General features: G+C 28.0%; 1 protein-coding gene across 2 annotated transcripts; it reads left to right on the plus strand.

Moving 5' to 3' along the window:
- Positions 1 to 27: 27 nt before the first annotated feature.
- On the plus strand, positions 28 to 21,427 carry LOC124493335 (signal transducer and activator of transcription 5A). Of its 2 annotated transcripts, XM_075732029.1 has the most exons (9): positions 28 to 455; positions 1,047 to 1,861; positions 16,257 to 16,347; positions 16,410 to 16,830; positions 16,917 to 17,918; positions 18,054 to 18,164; positions 18,238 to 18,878; positions 19,246 to 19,374; positions 20,889 to 21,427. In XM_075732029.1, exons 4-9 carry the CDS (start codon positions 16,474 to 16,476, stop codon positions 21,328 to 21,330), a joined length of 2,682 nt encoding a protein of 893 aa, XP_075588144.1. In that variant the 5' UTR covers positions 28 to 455; positions 1,047 to 1,861; positions 16,257 to 16,347; positions 16,410 to 16,473; the 3' UTR covers positions 21,331 to 21,427. The 2 variants fall into 2 exon arrangements, with proteins under 2 accessions (XP_075588144.1, XP_046912357.1); XM_047056401.2 differs by lacking the exon at positions 20,889 to 21,427 and adding an exon at positions 19,602 to 20,628 and having other exon boundaries at positions 28 to 1,861.
- The last annotated feature ends 920 nt before the right edge of the window (positions 21,428 to 22,347 follow it).

The raw sequence follows: 22,347 nt of genomic DNA on the forward strand, positions 1-22,347 counted from the left end.
CGTGTGGAGGGTGAAAAGAAGAAGAAGAACCCTTAATATAGAGAGAAAAAAAATCTTTCACGAAAAATATATTCGGGTTCATTCATTCATTTGCATTCAAATACATTGTGAAACACAAGCAGACGATTCATCTATCAGCGATCAAAAAGTGAAAAAACCAGCGATCCACAATTCAACCATAACACACATACACACACATGCACACATTCATTAATCAATGTACCCATCATCATCATCATCATCATCATCATCCTCTTCATTCGAAATCTTGCTAAATCGTAAGCAATGACAACAGCAACAAACAGAAAAAAAAACAAAACAAATAAAAATTATTTTCAAATATAAAAAAAATACCAGCCAATATTCTTTTACAAACCCATTTTGTGAATCAAATCTATTCATATATACTTTAAGTTTGAAAGAAAGAAACATAACATATACAAAAACATTTGTCAGTAAGTATTTTAGTATAGCAATAGTATATGTGACATATACACACACACATACACATACATAGATAAATCGGTAAATGGCAAACAAACCACCACCAACCACCACCACCACCACTACAACCAGACAACCAGATAAATATACCAGAAAATGACTTTTTTTTAGGAGCCCATAAGAAAGAAACTAAATTAAAGAAATCCAAAATAACAGAAAAAAATACAATCCAATAACACACACACACACACACACAAACAACCAGAAAAGAACCAGTTTTTTATTCATTCATTTTTGTTGTTGTTTGTTGATATATTTTTATTTTATTTTCACCGTTTTTTATATATTTGTTTTTTTTTTATTATGGATCTTTGAATAAGATGTGTTGGTTGAATAAAACGAAAACGAAAAAAGAATCTATTCCAAAGTAAAGAAAAAAAAACCAGGCTCCTCGCTTTCTGGTATCTCTCTTTCTCTATGTGTGCATGTCTATTTTTTTTTATTTTTTTACTTTCAATACCAAAACACACGCATACACACACACACAGTGGTAGTATAAATGAAACATTTTCTTCTTTTTTTTCTCTATGGCCAATAACCAGGATACCAAATCGCTCTTTCTCTCTTGTCATAATAATAATCATCTTTCCTGACGACGATGACGACGACGACGACGTCTCCAAAATATGGTGAACAGACAATATTATCATCACTCCATCCATTCGACTAACTAACCAACCAACCAACCAACCAAACAAACAGCCAAACGAAAACCAAATCCAATACCAACAATGAACGTAGTTTGAATAAAACTCTCAATCACTACAAATCGACTTTGATTCAACTTGTGTTGCGTTGTATTGGTGTTTTTTGTTTTGTTTTGTTTTGTTTTGTTGTGCTGTGCTGTGCTGTTGTGTTGTTTTTTTTTTTGGGATTCTCACTTATGCCCCTCTCTGATCATCATCATCATCATTATAATAATAATCCACAATAACATCATCATTATCATTATCATCATTTCAATTATTTAGATTTTGTTGTTGTTGTTGTTGTTTTTTGTTTTGTTTTCTTTGAGCTGTTTTTTTGTGTGTGTGTTGTTATTGATTTATTATTGGTTTTGTGTACGAAAATTATTTATATATCAATAAATCGACTATGAATGAATGAATGATGACAAAACTTTGATCTAATCCTAATTCTATGGATTTGTTTATTCATTATTGTAACTTTTCATTGATTCTGATTTTGATTGATTGATTGATTGATTTATCAACTAACCTACCGATTGATTTGATTAATGATCAATATGTTCAACCTGTTTGATTGATTAGCTATTATTTTGACAACAACAACAACAAGAACAACAATTTTTCCATCTTTTATCGATGATGAAAATATCAAATATTGAAAATTTACAGTAAGTTTTTTACATTTGTAATCAAAGTGTTCACACCCTACCCATTTTTTTTTCATTTATCTTTGATTGATTAATTGATAACTTTGTCTTCAAGTGCATGTGTGTGTGTGTGTGTGTGTGTGTGTTGAGTTTAATTTTGATTTCAATTTTTTTTTTGTATTGAAAATCGAAAGTGAATCTCTCTCTCGATTTTTCTTTTCTCTTTCAACAATTTTTTTGTTCTTATATATCAATCATTTGATTTGATTTGATTAACAATTATATCGATGAATGTGATGTGAATGTTTTTTTTTGTTCACTCTTTGAATACAAGATTCAAGTTTGTTTTTTTTTGTCAAATAAATCAAAATACAAAAAAAACGGTGATATTTGAAACATTTTGCTGAAAAGATATAACAACAAGATTAAACTGAAAAAAATGAGAAAAATATAAATTTTTTTTTTTTACTGATTGGCCATGGCCTTGAAATAATGAATGCAAAAAATAAAAGTGTGCAAAGAAAACAAACGTACATACACACACACAGGATTGAACACAAAAACTAAACTAAACTAAGATCATTTTTTTTTTTTTTTTTGAATTGAACAATTTCTTTTGCTGTCGTTGTCGTTGTTGTTAATGTTTTTTTTTCTGCGATCTGATCATCATCATCATCATAATGATGATGATATCGATCACCGATTCAAAACAACAACATAAACATCACATTTCGTGTGGAAAAAAAATTGTAAACAATAAAAATAGTAATTCACACATTTAATTTATTGAAAAATCAATGAATTTTTCATTTATCATCAATCATACCAAACACAAGAGCGCGCTCACACACACACACACACACACACACAGACACAGTCAAATACGAAAAGAATCGAGAATTGGAAGAGAAAAAAAAAAAGAAAAATTGGGTCAAAACCTCAAACCTCCACCCTCGCTCTATCTCTATCTTGATGGAGGTTAATTTCTTTTCGTTTTTTCATTTTCCAAAGAATTTTCATTTTTTTTTCGAAGAAGAAGAAGAATAAAAGGAAAGCCATATCGATTTTCATTGTTTGTTGTTAACAACCGTAGCCAATATATACTTTATTTTATAACAAGAAAGACAATAATAATAATAATAATAATCGAATAAACAAACAAACGTATAAACACAAAAGTCAAATTAAATTTCATTCGTAGAAAACTAGAAAAATGAATTAATATTGTCGTGGAAAAAGAAGAAGAAGAAACGGCAAAAAATGATACTGAATCCTGGCAATGTATATGTCAATGTGTTTCTTAATGATGTATATATTTTATATTTCACATTCGATCGAATATCGTTCATTTTTTTTTATCAGACGTGACATTTTTTTTCTTGGTATCATCATCATAAAAAAAATTGATGATGAAATTTGAATACAATTGTCGTCAACGAAACACATATACACAGACATCGACATCCGTCTATCAATTCAATGCATTTCATTAGAATCTTTTTTGATGATAATGATGATGATGGCATTGACATGGACTGATTTGCACTGCCTAGTGAAATCAATCGATTGATTCATTACAATTCAAATTTTGATCCAATTTTTCTTTTAAAAAAAATTTTGATCTGAATTGTCGAATTTTTGTCATTTTTCAAAGAATTTTGTCATTATGAAATTTATTTTTTTTTTAATTCGATTTATCGACAGAACGAAAAAATTGATTTTATCGATTTTTTTTCGTTTTGTTTTTGCTTGTGTTAGCCAACCAATAAATCAACAAATTCAATTCGAACATATTCATTTTGCCCGTATAATAATAATGATGATGAAATAGACCTGATAGAGAATATAGAATATTCCCACTAGATCACCACCATCATTATTGAATGAAAAAATAAATTTTAATATTCTCTTATTCTGTCGATTTGATTTTCATTTAAACTTTCTTTTGATCTTTCATTTAATTATTTACATTTTAAACTTTCGTTTATTCACCGAATTTGAATTTACATTATCATCATCATCATGAATGATATTTATATGATGATGTTGATGACAAGGTTGACATTGTCAATCGATTTGTTATTGATATTCAGGTTTTTTTTTCGTTTTCAACATTCAGTCCAAACAAATATGAAGAATGGTGAGAGATGAGCAAAAAAAAATCGAAACACACAAAAATAACCTGAATATTCTTAAGGTAAAAATAGAAGAAGAAAAAAAAAATTCAAGCAATTTTAGTTCATTGATTGAATAATAAATTTTTAGAGAATTTGAAATTTTATTCCACGTTAGAACATTGCACTTTTTTTTAGTTGTGCTTTTATATCCATTCATTTTGATTTGTATCAATCCTTGACGGTCACAATATGATATAGACCCGCTGTTGTTGTGTAATACAATATTTCAATCTATGAAACATCATACATACACATTATTTTAGTCTGTCATAGTCTCGACAAAAAAAAATTCATCTTACGTGCAATTTTAGTTCATCCTATTTTTGCATCGCATTAACATTGATCGTCAATCTGTGATATGATGAAAAAAGTTGATATGATTTTTTGTCCTTGTCATTTATTGATGAATGCAATTTCAATTTGGTTTGGAGATTTTCATTTTTTTAGAACAATGAAAAAAAGCTTTTGTTGTTGTTCAAAATATTGAGCACTGTTCTCTGGCATTTTTTCCCGCATGCTCAGACAACACACACTGAGTAGCTTATACTAAATAGTTATGTTTGTACATGAAAAAAAAAAAAACCAATAAAACAAGAATCAAGCAAATGGACAAACAAAAATGATGATGATGATAAATTTTTTGATTTTTATGATTTTTTGTCCTTGTCATTTATTTCGTACACTTGAGTTAGTTTTATTTAATAATAATGTCGACCATCAACACCACAATGGCATCATCAACATTATTATTATTATTATTATTTGTATAGAATTTCCGAAACATTTTTCGGACATTACATTAATAATAATAATAATAATGTTTTTGTGTATGTATCATTCTATGGCCACCATATGGTAAATTTTGTTGTTGTTTTCCACTTTTTTGCATTTCGTTAATTATTATTATTATATTTCATAAGCAAGCTGTCATATTATTCAGATTTTGGATTCAGATTCTAATTATTTTTTCAGAAAACGAAATTGATTTTTTTTCAGCAATTTTAAATTGTATTTGATTATATTAATAATTAAAAGAAAACTTTTTTTTTATTTTTGCCATCATGTTTGATGGTTCATTTCACCATTTGATCATTGCTTACACACACACACACACACAGATTTGTTATTATAATCCACTCGTTGAATTATAAACCTGCAATATTGTTCAATGATAGAGAGAGAGAGAGAAAAAAAAACAAAAATTTGTTTTATCCAAACGAAATGAACGAAATAAAAACAACATTTGAATAGGCGTCATAATAAATGACGAATTGGCGAAACACAGGACAATGGATACAAAGAAAAAAACAACAAATGACAATGTTACGCAAATAGTCAAGAAATTGTTATTTTTTTCAAATCACAAAAAGACAACAACGAAAAAATCGAAACAAAATTTGTTTTCGATTCGCTCGGTAAATGGTAAATAGAGATTTTTTTTTTAATTTTGAGGAAAAAAAATTAGTGAAAATATGCAGCAAATGAAGGACGATGATGATAATAAAATTTTGAACACACACACACACACACACACACACACACAGTGTGTTTCTCACGATTTTACATGATGATGTTGGTGATACCTGAATTTGGATTCTGATGAATTTTTTCCACCGGTTTGTAGCCCAGAAAAAAAAATTTCATCTCATTATGTTTTTTTTTTTTTGAAATCTTTAATTTTTAATGAAGAAATTACAAAGAAGAAAAAAATTCAATTTTGATTTTAATATTTCATTTTTTTTCTATTCGTCGTTGTTGTTGTTCAACTTGAATTGAAGATGAATATCTATTTTTGTTTTTTGTTGTTGTTGTTGTTGTTTTTCTTGTTGTTTATTTTCTGGTTAATGAAACAAGATTTTCTATTTCTAATCACAAATATCAAAAATGATGATTATGATGATGATGATGATTAAAATTACCAATGACCATTGGCAATTCGTTAGGTGATCATTTATTTATTTTTTTTTTCTTGTAATTTTTGTTTTTTTTTTGCATCGTTACTCTTGAATGTGTGTGTGTGTGTGCGAGTGTGCGAGATTCAATGATGCTAATAATAATAATGATAATGAAGATGATTTTTTTTTCTTGTGAAAGAAAGAGAAAAAATTTTTTTTCCATTCTGATTGATTAAGATTCGATCGATCAGAGTATATTGGTTTTAAATCCAATCAATCAATCAATCGATTAGTGTCATTTCATTTTAATTTGAATTAATACTTGTGCTTTTTTTGTTGTTGTTGTTAGCCAATCAAAACAAAAAAAAACAACAACAACAACAAAACTTCTTATTAGGCTATTAAAAATCAATAAATTGATTTTTTGTTGTTGTTTTTTAATCTTTAGTCATTATTTTTTGTTGTTGTTGTTGTTGTTGCCAATGTTTTTTTTCTTTGACCATTCAATTCGATATATTTAGTATACGAATGAACTTGATTGATTAATTATATAACTTTCAAAACACGTGTGAATAACATAATTAACATACTGGCCATCGTTTTTTTTTGCGTGTGTGTTCCAATTATTTCATATTCCAACATTAATTTCAATTTTAATTTTTTTTTTGATTTATAAATAAATGCAATATTTAAATGGATGTAAGTTTGATTTTGCCCAGTAGTCATCATCATTATCATCATCGTCATAATATATACTGTGTGCATCCAATTTGCCAAAAAAAAAATTTTTTTTTTCGCCGTCCCCAACAAAATAATGCACATGCTGCTGGAACACATACTGGAACATATACACACACTAGAAAATGAAACCTTGGAACTCATCATTATTGGTGATGCAACTTGTTGTGATGCGCACAGCACACCAGTTGTTTTTGTTGTTGTTGCTTCTAAAGCATTCTTCTTCGTATAAGAATAATATGTGTACCAAACCGAAATAGATTCTAACTGGGCAATCGATTGAATTCTTTACATTTGATATATAGCATCATTGGATCTATGAAAAATATCGTTAGTTAGTTAGTTTGCTTTGTTTACAACGCATGATCAACATCAATACGCATTCCAATGAATTTTTTTTTTTTTTTTTTGGTTATACAGAATTTCCCCTCCCACCCCCGATCAGTTCCAGATCAAAACCAGTAATAACAGACGAATTTATCAAGCAGATGCTTTTTTTGAATTCTATATATTTCATTTCTATAGCCTTTTTTCATATATCATCATCAATGTCAACCTGGAACCCGGGTACGGTTTTCAAAATGAAATATAACGACCAGGGTTCTGGATCCCGGTAGATAACCAAAACCAAATGAAAAGAATTTCATCACATTGACGCATGCACCAAAAGCATTGGGTATAGTTAGCATTTTCTTGAGAATTTTTTTTTGTTTTGTTTCACTTTGTTTTGTTTTTATTCATTCGATTTTTTTTTCGTTATGTAACGAAGTAATGATTTTTTTTCGGTCATTCATCAATAATAAATAGCAATATATATTCGTAAATTTCCTTGGAAATCTAGATTGTTAACTCATCATATCGTATCTTACATTTGTCTTTTTTTCTTCGAAAATCCTGTTCACTGGTTTTTAAATGGCCTTATTCATATTGATTTATTTTTTCTTGAATAATTTCTGATTTTTTTTTGTTCTTCTTAATCAAACTTATCATGAAAATGAAATTCATATATTCATCACACAAAAACACAGTGCGAAAGAGGAAAACAAAAATTTTCATCATTCCATCATTATCATTTAGTCACATAGTCATTTTTTTTGATCTTTGTCCATTTCAATAGGATAGAATTTTTATCTCTTAACTTTTGATGCATTGATTAACGTTTATTATTAATTAGAGCTTTACAGACACACACACACACACATAAAAAGATGTGAATTCGGACAGCAAACTTCCTTGGAATTTTTTTTGTTTTGTTTTGTTTTATTTTTCTTGAGATTCTCTGGAATACTGAATGAATGAATGTGTGCAATCTGTGTGTATCTGTGATATGGCTGATTGAAAATAGAAAATTTGATAAAATTGATTTTTTTTTGTCCGATAACCACATATATAAACAGGTGAAATAGTCAGAATAAAAAAAAATCAAAACAATTCATTGCCTGGTTTTGTGTTGTGTTCAATATGAATTCTGTAGAAAATTTTAGTTTCGGTTACATTTAGGGGAAATGTTTTGAGATTGTAATGTTTTTTGTGGTGTGGGAATCTCGATGGATCCAAGTAAAATAGAATCCGAAATCAAAAATTTATTCTTGGAATTCTTTTTTATTCCTGGTATGTTTTTTTTTGTTGGTACATTTTGTTTTTGTTGTTTCTTCATTTCTTGTGATATTTTGAAATGGAAAAATTTCTTCAATTTTTTCTTGTTGTTGTTTTTTGTTTTCATCCTGATCAAATCCATTTTGGAAAGAGAAGAAAATTTCGCAGAATATCCAAATTCTTTTAATAATAAATGAAGCGCATGGCAAAAACCAAAGCCAAATGTTCGAGCAATGTTTGATGTGTGTGTGTGTGTGTGTGTGTGTGTGTGTGTTCCAGGATCGACTAACGTTCAGAACTTGTTTTCATGTCTTTTTGGCTAAATATTCCAATTCTTTCTTGCGAAATCAATCGGGATTATTTAAATTTTCAAATCGAATTGATTTCTGATTAAACTACCTGAATAATGAACATTGAATTTCTTTTACCTTTTTTGCTCATTCAATTCATTGATAAATGTTTTTATTTACAACTTTTTTTCCACTGTCTGATTGTAGCTTTAATGAATTTTTTTTTATCCAAAAATGAAGAAGAAAAAATACGTTTCAATTTCATTCATTGAAAACTTTCTCCTTTGTAATCGGTATTTTTTTTTCTTCATTGGAACCCGAATTCAATGACTTTCATTCCAGCCAAAAGTTTCAATTCATTTTTATGAATTTCTCATTGAATCGATTCAGTTTTTTTCACCATAATTTTTTTTTATTTTTGTCATCCAATGGCAATTCAACCTCTAACCATAGTGGTGTACAAAGTTTGACTTGAAAAAAACATGGCACTTGTGAATCAATTCTCTGGAATGTTTTTTACTTTCCAAATTTCTTTATCTATTTATTTTTTACCCCAAAAAAGGGTTAAATTTATCCATTGTGTGTTTGTGTATAATGGAAAACACTTTGAATCGATTGATGATCGAATTTTTTTTTTCATTGATTCATCGATGATTTTTGGAATTTTTCAATTAGAAAAAAAAATTTCCACCTATCAATTGAATGAATGTTTGAATGAATTGAAAAGAAACTGTGTTTGTCATAGAGATTGAGATTGATAACGAAAATTCTAAATTTAGATCATGGCCACTGGCCATTTGGTACTACTACCACCTTCGTATGGACTGATGAATGGACTGAACAAAACAAAACGGAAAAAATTCTCAAAATTTCACATTTCTTCATTTTGAGGAAAAATTGATGAAAAAAAATAGATAGATTCTTGGAATAACTGTGAAAATGAAAAAAAAGGAAATATGCAAAAATCAACGGTACACATTTGTACATGAGAGCCCAGAGGCAATGTTTGAATGGATGAATGAATGAATGAATGAATCTTTATACATTAAAAAAAAGATGACAAGTCAAACAGACAAGCAAACAAACAAAGAAAATGAAAAAAAACAAAATATGATATCTCTTAATTTACAAGAAAAATATATAAATGTCTATATACCTGTCCACCTTGTTTTCTATTTATAACTTTATATTGCCCTTTGACCTTCGTTGCTTTTTTTACTGTTGTAAATTTACACCATTCTTTGGTTATATTTTGAATAAAATTGTTCATGCACAAAATGCTGAGCAAATTTGAAGCGCAAAAAAAAAATTTTACATTAGATTCAAGTCCAATATATGTAAAGATTATATCCTCTAACCCTTTTTTTCCCTTCAATATAATCTCATTAACGTTTGTATGTGATGAATAAATAAATGTAATGGCAATGGTAATGGCAATGGCAATCAAAAAAAACCTGTCTTGTAAAAAAACAAAAAAAAAAACAAAAACAAAACGAGTAAGAAAAAAAATGTCATTAAATCTTGACTAAGAAAAAATTGGAGATGAAATATTGAAAAATGAAACATATCGTATGTTCACATCATCATCATCATCATCGTCTTCGTTATCATCACATCAACACTGAAAACACTTTCACTGTCAAATTATAAAGAAAATTGAAGAAAAAAAAACGATTTTTCACTTTAAATTCTATTCAAAGTTTTATTCAGTTTATTTGATGATTATGATCTTTGAATAATTATCGTCGACATCATTATCATCATCATCATCAATTCGTCAGATTCGATATTCTTGTTTTTTTTTAATTATTTGTTTTCATCAAAAATTCGTTGATCCTCGTTGTTTACATTGAGAATTGCAATTTTTTGTTGTTGTTGTTTTTGTTTTTGTTTTTGTTGGTTTTTTTTGCGAAATAAGAAAATTATTTTTTTTTCTCAATTTAACCGGTTATTTCCAGTGTAGCTAAAAAGGGAGGATTCTTGCTAATTCTATGCTTGTACTCGTCATCATGTCTTTAAAAAAAATCCATTTATTTCATCATCAAGCTTTATGGTCAACAACAATATTCGATGATTTGAAAAGTAGTAAAGCAAACAAAAAATAAAAAAGGAAATTTTTTTTTTGATAAGATTTGTACCATAAAATGATCTCTGATATCATACCATACAATTCTCATTGAAATTTGGTTGACTTTTCAACTTTTGATTTAGTCCAATGATAATGATTATGATGATGATGATATGACTTGATTGACTTGAATGTCAAGTTTTTAGCCTATTTACCGGTTTGAATCCGTTGCGAAAGAAATAATTGAAATAAAAATTCAAGTATTTTCTTTTTTTTTCGAAAAATTATTAAATAGTTTGATGATTAAAATCTTCAAAATGACAATGTCATTGTCATTGCTATATTGAACACTATTAATATTTACCATTTATTTATTGAATTTCAAATTTATCGATCATTTTTTTTTATTATTATTTCATTAATTCAACCAAAATAATTCTTTTCATCAAGATATTATCATTATCATCATTCATGTGATGACGTAAATTTTTTTACCCGGAATATCATATGAGGCTTAATAGGCATGATGAATGTTCGCAATCGATCATTCACGCACACAGAAACACAAACAAACAAACACAGAGAGAAATTTTTTTTTTGCGAAAAAAAAATTTTTTCATTGAAATCACGCATTCAACTACTAGATGTTTTTTTTGCTTTGTTCGTTGACTTTTGTTTTTGTTTTTTTTTTAATTATCAGTAATGTTTTCTATTCCGTTTTTGAGGATTTGTTCATTCATTTAGGATTACAAACTCGATAATGTCGATTGTCGATTGATGATTTTTGCAATTTCAAGATTCTCGATTTTACTTTTATCGTTGTCTTTTACTTGTATTCGATAAAGTCGATTATTTTTCCTCATAACCGGTACAGAGAGAGAAAGAGAGAAAAAAAAATCCGGACATGTTGAATTTCAAATTAATATCGAGTTTTTCTATGATCAAATCAAGAATAGTAGTGAAAACCAAATTGAGAAGCAAATAATTTCAAAGAAATGAGATGAAAAAAAGCAAAAGAATAATCGGAGAGATTAAAAAAAAAATGAAAATGGAAATATTTTCATTTTCTTCAGATTTACCCCGTTCATGGAATTCCTGGGAGAGAAAAATTTTCCACAGATTTTAGACATTCACGCACACGCACACATAAAGTACATTCAGTCAAAAAAAAAAATTTAATTTTAATTGTTTTTAGTTTATCGTTTGAATTTTTCACTACAAAGTGGGGTTCCATTCAAATATTTGTGTACTTGAAAATAAAATCTGTACCATTTCCACTAAATCCATCATCAATCAGTTATTTTGACTATTCTGGCTTTAACTTTAATAATTTTTCACATCAAACAAAACAAACTTTTTTTTTGTATTCTGGATTTTGATACCAATCAACACACACACATAACAGTACCCGAAATAACTATGGTTTCCAAGAAGAAACCAAGGACAAAAAACATTGCAAAAAAAAACTTTTTTTTGCTCCCCAAAAAAACAAGTGTAAATTTATTTATTTTTTTTTGATCCTTTCCACCATCATCATCTCTTGATTCCAAATTCACGTTGCAAAATATGACCAAATATAATGATGATCACAGAGATGGTAATAAACAATGAAAATTATTCAACTTGAACTTGTTTCTTGTCATTCATTCATATTTAGTATCATTTGGTTGTTTTTTATCATTAAAATGATCATTTTTTCTCTCTTTTTTTGCTATCTTAAAATAATAAATTTTTTTCCCCAGTAATTTCTTCATGCAAAATTCGCTTATTTACCTTTCAATCAACACTAGCAGTTAAAAAAAGAAAGAAAAACAAATAAAGGGTAGAAAAAATGGAAACAAATCGAAAATAGTGGAAATAATGTCAACTTGAAGATAAAGTAGAAACATTATTCATTTTTCATTCTCATCCAGCATAATAATAATGTAATAAAGATAAAAAAATAAACCTTTTTTTCACCAGATCTTTATTCTATTCATTTGTGAAAAAAAACAAAAAAAAATTGAAAATTTAATCAAACACTGAATTTGGTTATTATTATCATTATCATTATTACTGATGGAAGAACTACAAACTAAACAAATCGATCGGATCCATGGTTGTTGTCAAGGTATTATTACATTTATGATGATCATGGTTACCCCAGATCCAGGTAGAACAGAAATACATGTCTGGAACTTTCTCACCTAACAAAAAAAAATTTTTTAAACCGATGTAAAACGGTATTATTAAGCGGGTTTTCCAATAAAAAAAAAATTTTTATTTCTTGTTCTTTTCGACCCTTTTCTGACAACTCTAATGTGTGTGTGTGGTAACCAGAATAGAAAATCAACCCAAAAAAAAACAAAACAATGGTGTAAGAAATTCTAGAGAAATAATTTTATGAGTTCTGTCATCATCATATAATATTTCAGAATTGACAATTTTTTTCTGTTTTTATTTTTCTTTAAACGGTAATGATGATGATGACAACGACAAGAAAAAAAAAATGAAATGAAATGAAGTTCGAATGGCCCCACATAATATTATTTTCCTTTTTTTTTGTTTTGCCTGCTATTTTCGTTATATATTCCATTGAATTTACAACAAATGTAAGAATGCAAGAAAAACATAAAACTCATCTCTTTATTTTTTGTTTTACTTTTTCCACGTAAAAAAAACACGAATTTCTTATTCAGAAAAAAAATGGGGAAACATGATCCAAGTTCCAAGATCGTGGTTTTTTTTTGCCATGTGAATAAGGGTGGTGAGAAAAGAGCGAGCAAAAAAAAACAAAAGAATCAGCAGTTGTTTCTAAAATTGATTGTTAACCTTTCTGTTTAATTTATCGTGAAATTTATTTATTTTTTTTGTCGTTGTTGTTCATTTTAAAAGTTTTTGTTCGGAATTTTTTTTTCACTCTTTCAATCGATTTTGGCTTCTTTTTCTGTGTGTGTGTCTGTCACATTCTTTGGAACAAAATACTTAAGCAATTACCATTGCTTAATTGGACCATTTTTTCCTCGTTTTTTGTTGTTGTTGTTGTTGTTGATCATCATTCATTAGAAAAAAAATTGCATAAAAAATTAAACTTTTCAAACAAACAAACAAACAAAAAAAAAACAAAATTTTTTCCATTCATTTTGTCGACGTCGTTGTTGTCGTCGACGAGAATTCGTGTACCAGAATGTCGTGTACCAGAATTTAATTGAAATTCTTGATAGATCCCAACTTTAGTAGTAAAGAACGAAACTAAAAAAAAAATCCAAAGAATCTGAATTTTTTTCTTCTTCTTGTCGATTCTTGATTCTTTATTCCTGTCCATTTATTGTTTATTAGATATTATTGGTAAGTTTTTCCATGTTTTATAAATATTCTAATGTTCCAAAAATCATAAAATTTACACACATGTATTTTGTCATCAATGAAAAATCAATGTTATTGCCACACACACACAAAAAAAACCCTTTTTTTCGTTTGATTCATCAGATGACTTGTTATTTTACCAATCAATAATCATCATCATCAGCGAAATGAAATCATAATTTTGAGTTGTACAAGTACACATATAGTAATGACGTTTGTTTTTTTTTTGGATTAACAACTCAGAATTATAATCCGGGTTTTCTCTCTCTGTGTGTGTTTATTAAATGTCACATTTTTCTTTCTCATCTAGGATTCTATTCTAATTCCTACTTTCTTTTTCTTTTGGTAAGATAATCACTTCACTTTTCTTTATCTTTTTTTTGATTGAATGGTTATTTTTTTTTCTCACTGATCCAATTGAGACCAAATTATTCGGTTTTTTTTCACAATGCCATACATGAGAGGGAAATATTATATTTATAAATTCGTGAAAATTAATTACAATTTTCAGCATGAAAACGCCTACACTAAAAATGATTTTTTTTCCAGAATTTTCGACTGAAAAATCAAATTCGTGTATATATAAATGATCATTTTGATGCAAGAATTTTTCTCATTTATTTTTTATTGTTTTTATGATTCTCTACTGAAATTCATATCCGAATATTTTTGTTGTTGTTGTTGTTGTTGTTTTTTTTCCAGAAAATTTTACTTTGATTAAATGTGTGACATCGAAAAAAAACATCACATTCATAAACAATGTGCGTGTGTGTTTGTTTGTGTCCTGATTTATAGTGCAAATGTATGACATTCACAATATTCCAATTAATAATTTGTTGATTGTTCGATTATCGTTAATCGTCGTTATATATTAAATGTTTGTTTTCTGGTGTAACGAAAAAAAATTCAACAAAAACAACACGAAAAAAAAACAAAGGATTTACTGGGAAAAATATCTGTGTTTCGATTGCTGTTGCGGTTTGATTTCTTGTTTTTTTCCCCGTACAACAAAACTATTGAATACCAAAAAACAAATATTCTCTTGTATTGTTCAAAGGAATTTACATTCATTCTTGATGGCGATAGCGATGTATGGTTGGATTTACCTCATATAATTATCATGAGACAATTTTTCCGTTTGTTGTCCATTTGTTGATATTAATCAACAAATTATTGTCAATTTTGTCGAACATCGAACTTTTTTTTTGGTTGTTGCTTTAATTCGTATTCGCCTCTTTCATTTTTTTTTCCAATTGATTGATTGATTTCCGTCATTGATGATGATAATGATGATTATGTCATTGTCGTCCTCTTAATTGATTAATCAATTTGTTTTTTTTTTCGTTTTCTGTTTGTTCACCAGAAACAAAAAAAAACTGAAAATTTTTTTTTTCAAATCAATTTATTTGTCAGATTATCATCACAACAACGATGACATACTAGCCACTTTGCACTCGGAAACAAAAGTGGTTTCAGAATTTTTTTTTCGCAGATTACGAATGTAGAATGAAGTAAAAACGATGCAATCATTCAATATGAATCATGTCGATTCTGTCCTATTCACATAGACAATTCATTCATTCATTCATTCAAGAGAATGAATCAGACATTTTCATCGTCATTCTCTTTGTTAACGATGAAACAGATTTTTTTTGTTCACAAACTCAGAATCATAACATCAATCATTCGTCCTTGTTTTGAATTTTTATTTTTCTCATTTCCATTTTCTATCCTATTCATCCACATTATATTCAGGATTTAAATATTCATCCTGAGATTATCTCTCTCTCTCTCTCCCTCACTCACTCATTATTAGTTTTTTTTCTCATTTTACTGCTTGCTGTTTTGATTTACATATATATGAATTTCCGGTTTTGTTTCTGATTTCAAGTACTTATCGCATTTTTATTTTAAAAATTTTTGTCGTAATATTTGCCTGTGATGGTGGTGGTGGTGGTGGTGGTTTTGGTGGTGACTATGATGATAGCTACTGTCCTTTTTTAAAAAAAAAATTATTGTCCTCGAATTATTTGAAAGGAAATCAAAATGTAATGTCGTCGTTGTTTATTTGTCTTTTTTTTGTTTTCACAAATCATTTTTTGTTTTTGTTTTATTTAATGATTTGACATTTAAAACTTTAATTTTTCTTTTTCTTCTTCATTTTATGGCCATTATGTAATTATTGATTGTGTTTTCATTTGTGTGTGTGTGTGTGGGTGTGAAATTCTCATTTATTTCCAGTCGACATTAAATCTTATTTATTGTTTTTTTTGTTGTTGTTCTATTTTTATCATAAATTTTCTATAGATTGCTTCATTCAATAATTTGCCGGAATAATCATAATTATCCACCAATAATTGCCATCAAATTATATCATTGATATTATCGTCAAACGCCGGTATTTTCAAGGAATTTCACAAGAACCAAATCAAAATCATTATTATTTTCTTTTTTTTCCAGAATAATTTAAAAAAATAAATTCTACAACTTTACTACAACAACAGTTTTGATCGATTTATTCAAAATGTGGACTGTACAAAGTAATCTGCCTGAAGAATTACAACATCAAATTAGTTTAGTCTATGGTACAGATGTATTTCCATTAGAAGTACGTACAATATTAGGTGAATGGATTGAAAAACAACCATGGTCAAAAATTGCAACAGAATTATGTCCAGAAACCGAAGCATTAGCAACAGCATTGCAACAAGAATTTATATTGAAAATAAATTCATTAGCTCATACATTGGATAATAATCAGCTCAAATATCGTTTAACACAAGTTGCATTTAGCGCACAACATCGTAATCCAGTTGAATTGGCTAGTATTATTTATTATTCATTACAGAAAGAATCACGAATAATGAGCTATGCTCAAAGTGTAAGTTTTTTTCCTGAAAAATTTCATCCAAATCCAAATAATTAATTGTGATAATTTTTTATATTTTAAATTGAAACAAAAAAAAGTGTTTATTGGATACGAAACCACCAAGACCAATGCAAGATTCATTTCAAGAAATTAATCGTGACATACAAAGGATTCGTAAAGATTTAACCGAAACAGATGAAATTATAAGACAAACGTTCCAGGATCAAGAACAATTAATTGTCAATTATCAGGAACGGCAAAAAACACAAGCATTATTACAGAATGCTCAAACAAATGAACGTGCAAAAATAATGAAACAATTAGATGTACAGGAGACCAGTTTGCAAACATCTACCGAAACATTAATGAAACAAAGATCCGAATTATTGGATCGTTTACGTGAATGTAGTAATGCAATAAATATTTTAATGACAAAAGTATTGGATACAGAATTAGCTAATTGGCATCGTGGTCAACAATTATTAGGAAATGGTGTTATCTATACTGGTTATACATTGGATGATATACAGGATTGGTGTGAAGCATTAGCCGATTTTATATGGCAAAATCGTTTACAAATAAAACGTATGCAAATAACATGTACAAACTATAGTCCAAATCAATATCTAAATGATAGTTTGTATAATCTAATGGATGCAAACACTGTCATGTTGAATCGTTTAGTAAAGAATACGTTTGTGATTGAAAAACAACCACCACAAGTCATGAAAACGAATACACGTTTTACGGCCACCGTTAGATTATTGGTTGGATGTAAATTAAATCTACATCTAGCACCACCGAATGTATCGGTACACATTATTAGTGAACATCAGGCGGCATTATTAAGCAATGTGGCCGATAATTCATTATCATTCATACAGAATGAATCGGCCGCAGGTGAAATTCTTAATAATGTTGGCATTATGGAATATCATGCCGCCACCACTCACCTAAGTGTCCATTTTCGTAATATGCAATTAAAAAAGATTAAAAGAACCGAAAAGAAAGGTACCGAATCTGTTATGGATGAAAAATTTGCCCTATTATTTAATTCACGTTTCACTATAAGTCAAGAATTTGGTGATATGCCAGTCAGAGTAAGTTTTCTGGAAGAAAGTTATTCACATTTTAATTATTTCAGAAAATTTTTTTCTATTCCAATCTAATTTAATTCTTGTTTTTTTCTCTTTTCTTTGAAAAATTCTTGAAATATTTTTCATTATTATTTGCAGATTCCATGTTGCGTTCAAACATTCTCATTACCGGTGGTTGTAATCGTACATGGTAATCAAGAACCACATGCACATGCTACAATCACCTGGGATAATGCATTCGCTGAACAGGTAGGAAAAAAAAGAATTTCAAAATTATTGAATGATTAATTAATTTATGATTTTTTTTCTCTCACAAATTCAGAGACGAACATCGTTCATTGTACCAGATAAAGTTCCATTCTATCGTGTTGGTGAAGTACTAAGTCAAAAATTCATTGCAAATGTTGGTAAAGGTTTAAGTCAAGATAATCTAAGATTTTTGGCTGCAAAAGCATTACGTACGAATAATGTTCCCGATTTGAATGTATTGATTACGTGGAGTCAATTCAGTAAAGAACCATTGCCGGATCGTAATTTTACATTTTGGGAATGGTTTTATTCAATATTGAAAATAACTAAAGAACATTTACGACCATTATGGAATGATAATCTAATACATGGTTTTATTAGCCGTACAGAAACGGCAAATATTCTATCACAATCAGCGATGGGAACATTTTTATTACGATTTTCTGATTCCGAACAAGGCGGTCTAACCGTAGCATGGAAAGGAAAATCACCAGAAGATAATACAATTGGTTGTTTTATGTTACAGCCATTTAATGCAAAAGATTTGGGCATACGTTCATTAGCTGATCGTTTAAATGATTTAAAAAATCTAACACATCTATATCCAGATACACCGAAAGATGTTGTATTCTCTAAATATTATACACCGATTGGTGAAACAACGAAAACAACTACCGGTTATGTTAAACCAGTTCTGGTCACTTGTGTGCCTGGGTATTATTGATATTTTGTTAATTCATTCATTCATTATTTTCAATCATTTTCTTTCATTTCTTTTATATTTACTTTTAATTTAACTTTGTTATTTATTCTTTGATTCTATTTTGTTGATAATCAAACAATAATTTCTAATTTTAATAATTTCCTTTGAAAAAAAATATATAAAATTCTCATTCTCATTCTGTCTTTGTTCTTTTTTGTCTCATTTTTTTTTCTTTCATTTATCCTATTCATTTGGTTGTTGTCTATTTGTTTCGGGTATTGTTAATGTTGTTGATAATCATAAAACATATGCAAAATTTTCCAAATATCGCGACCAAATATTCTAAATCATCAATCCACTTGTTCGTTGACCACATAGTCTATCTGCAATGTCATTGGAATCATTTCCAAATACACCACAATCATCATTACAGCCACATTCACCTGGTGATTCAAATTCAATGCCATTCGATTCGAATACAACATCAATGGATTGTACAACAGTCAAGTAAGTTTTGTTTTTTCGTTTTTTTTTTATCACTGAAATCAATTAGGTTTCCATCATTTGATTTTTTCCATCACTAATTCTAATTTCTATCTATTTCATTTCTAACATTTTACTCTTTTCTTTCTCTCTTTCCGTTAAAAAAAATCAATCTTTTTTGCATCTTTTTTTTCATCATAAACAAAAACAAAACAAAACAAACATCAATTTCAATCAAACAAAAAAAAAAGAGTTACAGGATTTCATATGGTTTAAACTGTTGATTCAATAAGTATTTAAATAATATTCCATACTATAAACACACCTAAATATACTACACATGATTAATCTTCAATATATCAATCAATCAATCACCACCACCACCACCACCATTATCATCAATATAATCATCTGGATCGATTGATAAATAATGCCATTTTCATTCATTTCACACATACCACATTTGCATTCTGACTAGATTTGAAACAAAAAATCATCATCATCATCATCTATTTCCATTTTTTTTTCTTTGCTTTGATCACGACAAACATTATGGAATACCATTTCATTTGAATTAATTTCAATATATCAATATATAACTGATACATTTCAATCATTTGTTTCACACACACACACACACACAAACACATATTATCCAATCTAATCATCTATTATCAAAATTATTCATGACAGAAAAAAAATTCGTTTATTTATCATATTCAACAACAACAACAGCAAATTTTCTGCTCATTACAATTTAATGATGATAATCATTATTCATTATCATTATATAATCATCAAATGTTTGTTATGTGAATCTTTTTTTCTATTTTAATTGAAATTCTTGTGAATTCAATTTTCTCGACCCTCATCATCATCATCATCATCATCATCATCATCAATGGTCAATTGTTTCAATACAAATAGAAATCGAACAAAAATAAAACAGAACAAAAACAAAAAAAAAATGAAAAAAAATGAAAAAATTTGCTTCAAAATTTAAATTTTTCTTTCTCTTCATGCATATCTTATAGGCGTGTTTACAGACAAACATTATTATCCGATCATTATCAAATTATTCTATTGAACAAAATTGAAAATTTGCAAAAAAAAATATTCAAATTTTTCAACAAAACAAAACAAAACAAAAAATGATGAACAAACACGAAATTTTTCCTTTTTTTCCCACTTTTTTTTGGCTATTCTTTGATATTATATGAATGTCTTTTCCTTTTTCTTAATATGAATGATAATAATAATTCTGAATTCTGAATTTTACTTACAAATTGCTGCTTAAATTAATTTTGTTTGTTTATATATGTGTGGGTGGAAAAATTCTTGAAAAGAATTGACAATTTTTTTCTGCTGTTTTATCTAAGAATTTTCTAATTTTTTTTTCGTTATTTTTTCCCATCACCCTTTTTTTGTCGATTCATCTATCATTCATGATCAACAATCAAACACCCGGTGTCCACCAACCTTGTTATTTGTTTACAAAAATTTTTTTTTCTTTTTCTCCCCTTTTTTATCTTGAATAGACAAAATGGAATTCATACAACCCCACCACCACCACAATCTTCATCGACAACAATACAATCTTCATCATCATCATCATCGACTACGACATCATCATCATCATCATCATCGATTACTAACAATAATATATCAGCTGATGGTCATCATCATCATCAACATCACCATCATCATCATCATCTTCATCATTCACATCATCATAATAATCAACATCATCTTAATAATCATCATCATAATCATAATCTTAATCCAAATCCAAATAATAATCATCATCATCATCATCATCATAATTCAACATCGAATACTAATTCAACAACATTGCCATCATCATTCGAAATTATGTCCTATTTACATGATTCAAATGCCGCATCATCATCATCATCATCAGCAGCAGCAACAGCATCTTTGGTGCCGATTGATTTTTCAAGCGATGGATATAATTATTGAGAATTTTGATGACATGAAAAATGAAAATATTTGATTCATTTCATAAAAATTTCGTCTAAAACGAAAAAAAATAAAATTCATTTCTTTAGAATAAAAATTGATTGATTTTTCTCTTCTTTGATTGATTTATAGAGATTGATTCATTAGTCATACAGACAAATAAATAACCAAACGAAAAAAAAACCGTTACCCAGTTTCTTATGGGATTGATTTGATTTTTTTTACAATTTCGAAGAAGATTGAATTTTTGCAAAATCGATAATCATATATTCTGTCCATGTTGTAGAATTACCGGCGTTGAAAAAAACGGAAATATTCAAAAAAAAAAATACTTGGAAAAAAGAAAATCAAATTCAATTTTTATTGATCTTAAAATTGATTTGTGAAGAGGAAATAAAAAAAATCAATTTATCGTCGATATATTGATCTATTTTGCTGGTAAATGATTTTTTTTCTTTGATTTCTATTTTTTTTTGGCCACAAAATTGACAACATACAACGGTTAAACATATATTGATTTATGGTCGATTTATAGAATTTCATTCTACTTTTTGGATTGATTCTACTACTATAAAAATAATGTCATGATGATGATGATGATGATGACAATGTTTTTGGTCCCATGATGTGGTTTTTTTTGTTTTGTTTTGTTTTAATAATTTTAATTATTATGATGATGATGATCGTCAAAACCATTAAATTATGAAATTTTTAAATTAAATAAACAAAAATGGCTATCATTTCATTGTGATGATAATGTTAATGGCTAACGATATGGAGAAAAAGAAGAAGAAAAAAAACAATTTTTTTAATAATAAAAAAAAACTTGACCCATCAGATCAAGTATGTGGTCATCAAGCATATTTGAATTATGAATAGTATCTCCTTTTCACTTTTCCTCTTCCTCCTACACACTTGACCATTGACCATTACCACCACCACCAACATCAACATTGCCATTCAAATATTTCCTTGATACGAATTGAACTTGTCCACACACACTAAACAAATAAAATA

The sequence above is a fragment of the Dermatophagoides farinae genome, chromosome 6 (assembly GCF_024713945.1).
Source record: "Dermatophagoides farinae isolate YC_2012a chromosome 6, ASM2471394v1, whole genome shotgun sequence".
NCBI lineage: Eukaryota > Metazoa > Arthropoda > Arachnida > Sarcoptiformes > Pyroglyphidae > Dermatophagoides > Dermatophagoides farinae.

Excerpts from the sequence above, each read along its gene's own strand:
- LOC124493335 (XM_075732029.1), top strand. The coding sequence starts at position 16,474 with ATGTGGACTGTACAAAGTAATCTGCCTGAAGAATTACAACATCAAATT. Across the intron at positions 16,831-16,916 it reads TAATGAGCTATGCTCAAAGT|TGTTTATTGGATACGAAACC; the intron begins GTAAGTTTTTTT and ends AACAAAAAAAAG. Across the intron at positions 18,165-18,237 it reads ATAATGCATTCGCTGAACAG|AGACGAACATCGTTCATTGT; the intron begins GTAGGAAAAAAA and ends TCACAAATTCAG.